Below are 10,672 nucleotides of genomic sequence, written 5' to 3'. Positions count from 1 at the left end.
CCTTAACTTGATATATTATCCATACATGGGACTATTACATAAACAGTATTCAACAGAAACTATCTATTTTTCCTGTCTACTTTTTTGTGTGTGTTTTCTTTTTTGATGTACTTTTTTTTTCTGGAGGGTGTTCATCTTCCCTGGAGGTTAATAATTTATTACTTTGGTGAACAAAATATGAATAGAGCACTAAATGAAGTCTCTTTCTGTTTAATGACATATTAGTAAATAATAACTAAGGTTGTTCTCTATCAGCATTAACAATGTAATACTCTTAGAGATGATGGCTGAATCCAAGGATCCACTCCCCTCTAGAGCCTAGGCTTGTTGTTAGTTAGATTTATGTAGCTATGTATGTTAGTCAGTCCTAAGGTAATTAGATTGGGATGCAGGCTCCCTTTGCAGCAGAGATGTTTAGGTCCATTTCTGACTAATACAACCGTGGAAACTGTGCTCTTCACAATGTTTATTCAAATTAGTACTTGCAGGGAGAATGTTTTTCTGTCCATTTCCCCTCTTCACTATTTAAGCTGAAAGCTATTGTTGACACAACAGCATACTTACAGAAATTGTTCATGAGCAGACTTGCCATTTAAATAATGTACTTGACTGTCATAGAGGAAAAGTTGCAGAGTATTCTTCCATTTTAAAGGGTTTGCAAAGATGCTGATTTTTTTGTTTTCCAGCAGAACTGAATGCTTTGCTGTCTGGGCTGATGACACAGGAAATCCCTCTTGACTCTGAATTTTATGCTTTTTTATTCGCTCTGATCCATAATATTTTGCCATTCATCCTGTCATCTTATTCCAGAATGCTTTTTGCACCAAGTTATCTGTTCCTAGACAATTTGCTCTTGTCATCTTAGCCAACTTACTGGAGATCAGTGTCTTAGTTGTGATTCATGTGCTGTTTGGAATACCAGACATAGCACATGCAAACTGCAGTTCCTAAGAAGCCTTATAGCATAGAGAACCAGGTAGAAACATGAGTCTCTGGAAGGAATAACTGGCACTTGGCTTATCAGGCAACACTAGGTCGCTCCTATAAAAAGGTCTGCTTCCATGTGTCACTGATGAATTTACAGTGTTGTCAATGTATTGCATTGGAGAGTAAGATCCAGTTGGCAACAACCACCTCGCTGCATGTCCCTCCCCTGCCTCTCGTTCTACCTTCTCCGCCCACCCCCATGCTTTAAAGTAGTATGCTTACATCTTGGGGCAACTCCTAGGTCATGGTTTTACTCAAAAGATGTGAGGTCTGTCAAAAGCAAGTGCCACCCCTGAAATGATTCTGTTGTCCACAGTTATCTTTAGCAATAAAAAAGGAGCTGTTGACATTTTGATTGCTTCAGAAAATACTATGCTGTGCTACAGCAATAACACCAGTAATAAAAGTTCAAGTGAAAATCCTTGCCATCACTGTAGGAGGATAAAAAAGGCATGACAGCACATTATCCTATGGTCACTGATAAGATGAAGCAGTCCACCATGCTTCGCTCTCATGCTTAGTGAGCCATTCTACAACTAATACTCTGCTGCTTCACTACTCAGTCATTGTACCTCCTATGTATCTTCAGTTATCAAAGAGAAATATCTGAATTCTTTACCCATATTTAACTAGAAGTGCTGGGGTGAAATATTCACATATGAATGACATGTTGTGTCCTTCTTTAAGTACGGACTTTACTCAACAGGAACCCTTAAAAGAACAGGTGTCCTTAATTGCGCTGTTTTAAAACAAAACACTTAGCCTCTGTGTTTCTGATGGGTTGGCCATGCTGATTACAGTATTCATTAAACAGTCCTGGGGTTGTTTTGAAACATCTACAAGATCACACACTGCAGTAATTCATTAAGAGCAAGACAAATATTGGCAACATCTTTTCTGTGACCTTTTAAAACAGCTAAGTGAGAAGTAGCTTGCACTTGTGATTCTACTGGAGTAAAAATTGGCATGATTTTCCTTATAAGTACCCTGGCAGCAACAAAATGCACTTTCATCTCAGAATCTGCTGCCCTGGACTCTGTGGTGTTGAGCAGAGAAGGTCATCTGTAAGCAGAGCTTTGGGGAAAACAATTTCAGATTTCATTGCTTGTGTTTGGTCTGTTGTTTGTTAATAGTTGTCTGCCATGCAAGAGGTGTTTTTGAGCTAGATCAAGTGTTTATCTGCCATGCAAGAGGTGTTTTTGAGCTAGGTCAAGTGTTTGTGTATTTGTTTCTCTCTCCATAACTTCTTAGGCATATATTTGAGTAAATTTGTCTTCTGTTTGGGACTGTTCTTCTGATACGGCATTTGCTATGTCTGGAGCCAGAGATGATGAACAAGGAATCAATTAATCTTCTGTGTCATTAAGATTTATTCCGTTTGTGGGTCCAATACTGTACTTGGTTACTTTAATATAAACCCGAAATACTAGTCAGAATTATTTTGAATTATTTGGAGATTCCATAGTTCTCCAATTTTAGAGAGGACTTTAATTTACATTAAAATTTTTGCATGCCCCAAGGCTCTCCTTGTATTTTGGTAGTATAGAGAAAGTTTGAAAGAATTATCATCAATGTAAACCAATACCACCTCTGGCAACTAAATGTATGCCCTTTGCTATTTTGTTATTCATTAACTACTCTGTTATTCCTCTACCCTCCTCCCCATGAGCACCTCCCCCACCCCCCCAAAAAAAAACACTAAGGAAACAAGCACACCACGATAAAAATGCTAATAAAGGGAATAATTCCCAATAGACCATAAAAGACAGCATTTATATCCTCGATAGAAATGCCAGTCAGCTTTTTTTGATGTAAAGCATCTGTCTCCAAAAGGAAATGAAGGCAGGCCTGTTTCTCCTTTCAAGTCTTTGAAGTAGTAGGTGGTGTCATTTGTTATACAGTGCTACAAGTCCCATGTTATTGCACTGGTAGCTGCCGACTGCCTTTGTTAACGTACTGAAAAGTTTTATCAGCTGTCTTTAATAAAAGACAATATATGTGAAGAAAAACTATAGCAAATGTCTCTTGCTCTCTTGTCCTCAGACCATCATTTATAGCTGTCAGAGAGCGATGGCACTGATGTATAATCTTGCAGTCACCCAAAATTCTTGCAACTGTTACAATAAACCATGGATGTTGGGGTGGCCGATACCCTAGAAAGTTAGGGAGCAGTCTTTCCGAAATCCTGTGCACTTCCTCATTTGAAACATGGAGTTGGAATGAACTTTCAGCACTACCTGAAATGAGTTATCAGTTCACGTTTTCCATGGATACATTTGTTTAGAGCATTAATGGCCTAAAATTTGTTGGGTCTCCAGGGAATCAGGAATGATGTGTAGAAGTTGGAAAATTTCAAGTTCAATTCAAAGGCATGCAGTTTGTTCTTTTTCTAGATGTTTTTGTTGCTTGCTGTAGTGAAATGATATATCAAATTAAAGACATGATGGCAGAAGTGTTTTCTTAGCTAGGCGTATAGTCTTATATATACGACATTCTTTAGGGTACTTGATTAGTACCATACACATACCATATTTTCAGGGGGGTGTGAAGGAAATGGAGAGGAATTCTGGAAGCCGTATGAGACAATTGTGTTACTTCCCACACAATAAGTTTGTGGACGCTGTAGAATTAGCCCTGAGCTCATTTTAACGTGTGTCTTATGTAATACGAGTTTTTCTAGGTTTAAGGTTTTGTAATCCTTATCAATTGTAAGCTTTGTCTAGATGCAAACATACGCACATAGTTGTATTTCAAGTGAGAAGACAGTTCTGTGTCAATAACTGTGCTCTTGAAAAAAGTTGTTTGATTCATAAACTCTAATTAGACAAATAAGGAGCACAATTAGTGGGAATGGACCATCCTACTCATGATTTGAGAAAATTCTCTCAAACAATCTTAAGTCTAAAAATAAATGAATGAATAAAATATGCGGATATTTAGACAGCCATCCATATACGGTGAATCTGTTTTCCTATCATTCTTCACTTGTATCACTTCAACTAGCACCCAGAACATTTGTAATTAAGGACTGTATTATTCCATTATAAAATAGCATGCAGGACTGGCACTGCAAAGGTGGAGCTATGATAATGTGGCTGCCAATATGTGTTGTCCATAGCAAAAATTACACTTCAGGGGCTTAGTTTTCCTTCTCTGTACAGAATGTGACTGTATTTAACTGGGAAAACTTTATAAAATCCAGCTGCTTTTTTTTGTTGTTTTGATTTTTAGTAGAACAAAGTAACTGACGTAGGGGTGTTGGAAATAATCTGTCAGGGTAAAGCAAGAAAAATTAAATCTAAAAATAACATCTTCAGATTCCACTGCATTAGCATTATGATGTTTACAATAGGGAGGGCTGAACTCATTTTGTTTTGCTTAATTTTGAAACCCTGGAACTGAAAATGTGATGTGTCACGGTTCTTTATGAGTTTTTGTGATGCATATGTTAATAGGTGAAAAGAAGCTGGAAGAAAGCTGAAAAAATATTAAATATTTGTAGGATATAAAACTAGAGAATTTTCTGAACAACATTTCTACCACAAGATTTAGTTTTTGGACACAAGAAGTAGGGGGGGGGCAGTGTTGAAGCTTGATTCAGAAGGATAAGAGTAATGAGTTTAACTTGCTAGTGGAGAGGTTTGGAACATAGGTAAGTCTTCCTCATCCTAATGACTTCCTATAACCACATCAGTCTGGGCGACCAACTCTAGTGCATATTTTACTGGCCTTCTACCTACCATATTTTCCTGAAGTTATTGTCACTGAAGGACTTCTAAAGCATACCAACACCCCCACCCAGCAGTCTGAGGCTGGGTTTCCATGTGGCTTCACATTTTGAGTATTGCATTTTGATCAGAACACTGGTGAGTGGTGCCTTGAAACACTTAACCTCTGAGGCAAAACTATGTGACTTCGAAAGTGAGTGCTCCCGAAGCTCATTGGAAATGATAGTGACCTGAGGGGGAGAACCGTAGTGAACTTTGTATAGTATTTTTTCCCCTTTTTCTTTGAAGTGCAAGGTATGGGTTTGGCAAATGCCTTCACTGTGCTCTCACTAGCATGTGAATGCCTTAGGTACTTGCAAATAGGTAGGTTAGACTGTTCTCTTCAGCTTCATAAATCTGCTCTTCTGCCCTTGTAGTATTTGTTAACTCCAGTAACCATGCATGTTTAATTATCATGAACAACCTATTATTTCATAATGAAATAATCTAAAGATGAAAAAATAAAAACAAAAACCATTTTGTCTTAGCTAAAGATAGAAAAATCATTAGTAATGTAAGAAGCTATTTAATGGATTTGTTATGAAATTTTCACATCTTTGTTATTAAAATAGCATGTGTTTCCACCATTGTTAATTTTATTCAATCGTTCATTAAGAAATAATTGCCACAGCCTGAATCTAAATGGATATCCTAGCACCCCTGAACATCCTTAGAATCTGAGAACAGATTGTATTTTCTCCTAGTAATAATTAAGACAAAGAGAAAAAAGGGATGAGCTCCAATGTGTTAACTATTCCCAATGATTATAAATTCTTTATTGGCAATGGGTTGAATTAAAATTAAATTCCTGTCTTTAATCCACTCTTGGATTACTTTAATTTTCACTTTGAAACTGTGCTATGCCAACATTACCACATGTAAAGCTTTATGAGTTCTGTGTTTTCTCATTAAAGAGAGAAGTCTATGTCTGTAGACACCAGAGCTTGCCCTGTTTAAAGCACAGAGTATACAGCAGCTGTTCAGAAACTTTTTCTTGTTATCTCTATTTGCTTAAATTGCTAAATTGCTTCCATGAAAAGTCTGCAAACATAAGGGAATAATTTGTTTAAATGGAAGAAGATTGTCTGAAAAGAAAAACTGAAAATATTCCTAATATTTCTCCTTCCCTTTTTTTTGTGCCAGTATCCAGCTGCCCTAATGAATCTTGGAGCCATTCTCCATCTGAATGGTAAACTGAAAGAGGCTGAAGAAAACTACCTCCTTGCTCTTCAACTTAAACCTGATGATGTCATCACTCAGTCCAATCTTCGCAAATTGTGGAACATCATGGAGAAACAAGGTTTGAAGACATCCAAAACATGATGATGAAAACTCTGAACTTTTTTTTTTCTTAAATTGATTAAAACCACGAACTAGAACTTCCACACAGTTGTCTGATCAGAGAACTCATTGAACTTGACTGCAAGGATCAGAGGTCTTAATTGCTGCTAGGAGAAGCTATTCTGCTTTTTTGGCGTAAGTTTTTTTGCTAGATAAATAGAAAAAGGGAGACTTTGAGATATTCATGAAGGACTTGTTACCCCACAAAAATATTTAGAACCATAGCACTTGAGAGGAGGTGTTCTGGCATATTTGATAAATCATTGCAAATCCCATATTGCTCACTTTCGGGTGGGTACTTGAAATGTATACTGTCATAGAAATACTAAGGGAAAATTGTACAGTATACACTAAGCCATATGGGAGTAAAAGTGGTAATATTAGGTTAAAGTATTTTGCTGATACTGTAACTCATTAAAATGTATACTAAATCCAGTGTGTTTGCAGTTTGTCTTAATGCTGCTGTATCTCACTTTAGGACCACTTGCTTACCAATTTCACAGCTTATATGGACAATTTTTTTTTTCCCAAAACCTGTCACTTGTGACTAGATGACAGCAGTCATAATTGTTTACTGAGAATATGCATATTTCAGCTTGTTAAGTTTTAATGCAGTTTTCTTGAGATACACAGTCAAATGGCTGTGAGCTAGACAGAATGAGCAAGGAACTGCCCATATTCCACATCAGATGTGTATGTAGAGTGGTAAAAAAATAAAAAAAGTCCAGAGGTATGATTTAGCAATACAAGCAAGACTGATGTTTGCCCTGATATCAAATGAGTGTGGTCAGACTGTCATCTTAAGAAAAAAAAGAATTGGTATTATAGAACAATGTGTTTGACTCTCTTTACATTGCTGTCAGATAAGACCAACTTTAAACTGGACTCTGCATACAATATTTTTGCAATAACTCAGCCAAGTGAGATTTGAAAATATTAGTGCTTGGATATGCTACAAATGAGACTTCGTGAGCAACTCAGAGAAAAGGGAATGTTATACATTGGTGAGGCTAGCAAATAACTGAAGGGACTGGATTAGGTCATGCTTAAAACAGTGTAGATCAAGAGAAGTCTGTAAAGGTGGTTGCCAGTTGCTTTTCACAGTGGTGGTGTTTTAAAAAATATTACCTATTCAGATTCTAACCAAATATTAGCATTCTGCTTGTATTCTGACCTGTGTGCTAGCAGCAGAGCTGTCAAATATCTAAATATGCTTTTGGTGAGGTTCAATTTATTTCTGTTTCAGAATGATTTGGCCTAGTTACTGTTTTAGTCTTCAGTTTTTAAATGTAAAAATAATTTATTTTAAATTGCAGTGTATTGAAGCTTTAGTCATTTTTTTCCAGGCCATTTGTTAACTGCTTTCTTTCTTTGGAATAAGTATTATTGCTTGTAAGAAAATTTACTATTTCATTTAATGACCTCTTGGTATCTGCTTCAGTGTTCTTTTCATAATGGTAGATATAATGTTAAAGTGGTAGAGCACCTTGAACTGAAGCTTCTTCAGGATCTTCTGTTAAAAACTATTACTAAGAAAGGGTTTGGGGTTGTTCTTGCTTTTTAACTGTTCAACACCATTCCAACAAAACTGTAGAGAAGAAGACTTTGCTGTATTTATTTATTTATTACTTGACTGCAGCAACGTTACCTGCCATTAACACAACAGTCTGTAAGTGTTGCTATTTCTTTTATTTGGTTTTCCTTGCATTTTTTGTGATTAGTGTGTGTACTTAACGACCTAGCGGGAAAGGGGACACTTGAGTTATACTCTACTTTCTTGGTCATTCTCCCCTTACACTTGGATTTTAAATTTGTATTGAAATAGATTGGGGAGTAGCTGTTTCAAAGTCAGTATAGTAAAAAATTGTAGTAGTGTGTGTTTCCTTTTCTTTCCTCTTGCTCGCTGAAGTACCATAAGTTGCTGAGTGTACAACTGGTCTACCCAAAGGGCCAGAGGGGCAAGATTGTTTGGTTTTGTGGAGTGTGTCAAGTTTTTCTCAAATAATGTTATGGTTGGAAAAGCAAAATTGAAGGGTCAAAAGTTGAATTTCTACTTTATCATTGAAACCAGCATTAGAATACAATGGTAGCTTGAACTTACTCTCCTGCTTTACTGACTTTCTGGAAAAAGTATAGAAATAAATTAGATAGATAGTAACTATAACTGAACTGAGTATAAAACTGTGGAATCCTGCGGCTTTATTTGCTAAACCGCCATCAAACTTCGATGGCTTCTTGGTCTTAACCATTCACTATGTTATTTGTTTCCTTCAAATTGTACTCATTCTTGTTTAGTAATTTTTATTCATTGCACAAAAGGGGGGAAGGGGGAGCACTCCTGTGATGCAGTGTCATGCTTGCATTGGTAACTGTTTTTGTTTGTTTCTTTAAAAAAAAAAAGAAGAGAAAGAAAAAAGGACTAGCGTAAATTTAACAAGAATGTCCCTGAATACATTTTTTTTAATATAGGTCTGGGCTTGATAACTTTCTTCTTTTGGGATAAATTTAAAACATGTTTAAAATATGTCTCTCTGCTCAGGGATTTATGGTGGATTATTGCAGACAGTGCTAAAAAAAATAAAAAAGCACAAGACAAGTTTACTAAATTAAAATTTTATTTTTTGAAAAACTGTTATTTGTATAAATTATCAGATTTGTAGGCTTTCCTTTTTGTAGAAATAATTGTTTATGTGCCAGATAAGAGAATTTCAATTTTGTTTTCAATAATAAAGCATTGATAACTAACACACTGTGCATTCCTTTATCTGTTACTGTAACAACAATTTTTTAAAAAAATATTCTAATTTAATGAGTTATATTGACAGTTCTACATATGGCAGAACTATATAGCATAAGTAGAGTACAACCTATCACAGCTGGCTTTCTTCTATACTCCATTGCAATTACACTTTTTGATATTTTCAGAAACATTCTCTGGAAGCATTTTTTAATATTTCTACTCATTAAATCTAACCAAAGGGTTGTGGTAACTATTATATTTGATTGTTGTTTCTAAACTCTATGGGAATAAAAGCTGATGAATAAGATGTATTTAGAAATTATTTTTATTGACATACAAACATGATAGGAAAAATGCTTCTAAAATGTATAATTGGCTACAAAAACTAGAAAGAAGACTTCACTTACATATATGGTCTTTTTAGTGTCTGAGATCACCTTTCTCTTGTGCTGCAATGTCACGTGATCAGTTTCAAATCTGCTGCCTTCCTGCGCAGGAGATGTTTTGAAGTGACATGATTCTTTGACCTTTTGGTTTTCTCTTAATCTTCTATGGACAGAGCCTTCTTAGCTCGATGGACCTAACGCTAATATTCTCATACCTTCCTAGTTCTGTTGCATTTAGGTCCTATGCATTGATAGATTTGCTCTACAGTTGAAAAATGTTGATGGGCATGAGTAGAGCACTAGAGAGGCTTTGGGTCACTGACTTCCAAATTCAACTGTCATGCCTTATTTTTATCACAGGTCAAGCCTTGCCTTCAGACGTGGTCATTCCTTGCCTAAGTAGGTTTTGATGAAATGGCAGATGATGTATATGGAGCATGCAAAGAATAATCTGATCTGTGTCACTCCTTTCTCATGGAAATAGAGTCTAAACATGTGCTTGAACTCCTGCTCTGGCTTCTTATCCATAAACCCTTCTCTGTGAGATCCTTTTCTGTCTGCCTTGTGTGGTGCTTCCAATGTTCTTGTTCTTCCAAGCATCATGCTTTTTGGGCAGCAGATACCTGATACACCTCTATTTCCAATGGAGGCACATGGCAGCTCTGCGGTGGCTTTTTAGTCCTGCCGTCTTATACAGGCCCATCTGAACTTGCTCTCTGTAGCTGCCACAGATGGCTGTGTTACTTCTGGGGTTTGAACTGGTATAACGGTAAGGCACTAAATTATTCTGCGTAAATAGACCAGCTCATTTGGATCTGGCGTGGGACTCTCTAACATCACTCTGTGTTGTAAGCATTCCCATAGCAGCTTTGCCCGGCAGGGGTGAATGCAGGTAGCATGAGAGAGTCTTTGCCTCCAGTTCAAGTGTGAGAACAGTCAACAACAGATGAATTGCTATGTTTAGTTTGCTGCATCCCTAATAGTTGCAAAGGAGAGATTTTAGTGAGAGAATCTGGAGATTTAGAAATAAATTGTGAGAAATCTGAAGAGAATCCCATATAACCATTTACCTTTTTGAAACTTCTATTTCTGGTCCTTTGAAATAAAATAGAGACCCCACTCAGATGTTATACAGGCTCCCTCAGTTGGACTGACCCTGCAATTTGAAAAGTCCCTGCCTTGCTTCACACAGATACTGAATGTTTAACCTCTCTGAGATTCACTAGTGTGACATTGGAAGAATGCGTTTTAAGGAATAGAATATATCCTATGTTATGTAGGGGGTGGGGAGGGAGGTGTCAGGGAGAAAGTGCAGACATTTTTGTGGAAATAAGTAAGAATTTAGGGGGACGGTCTTTATTCAAACAACAAAGAAGGAACCCCAAGATCAAGTTATGCTAGGATAAACTACAGGAAAGGGTATGCATCAGTAAATTAAAAAAAAAAAAAAG

At 36.6% G+C, this 10,672-nt stretch overlaps 1 protein-coding gene across 1 annotated transcript in view; it reads left to right on the top strand.

The window, feature by feature from the left end:
• TMTC2 (transmembrane and tetratricopeptide repeat containing 2) overlaps positions 1-7,198 on the top strand; it is a 188,273-nt gene extending 181,075 nt beyond the window's left edge. The window contains 1 exon segment of the mRNA XM_019473561.1: positions 5,898-7,198. Within this exon segment, the coding sequence (XP_019329106.1) occupies positions 5,898-6,077 (180 nt within the window). The 3' untranslated portion in view covers positions 6,078-7,198.
• The last annotated feature ends 3,474 nt before the right edge of the window (positions 7,199-10,672 follow it).

Source organism: Aptenodytes forsteri, unplaced genomic scaffold (assembly GCF_000699145.1).
Source record: "Aptenodytes forsteri isolate BGI_AS27 unplaced genomic scaffold, ASM69914v1 Scaffold71, whole genome shotgun sequence".
Taxonomy (NCBI): domain Eukaryota; kingdom Metazoa; phylum Chordata; class Aves; order Sphenisciformes; family Spheniscidae; genus Aptenodytes; species Aptenodytes forsteri.
The sequence above is the reverse complement of the archived record's forward strand: the minus strand, read 5'-3'. Positions and strand labels throughout refer to the sequence as shown.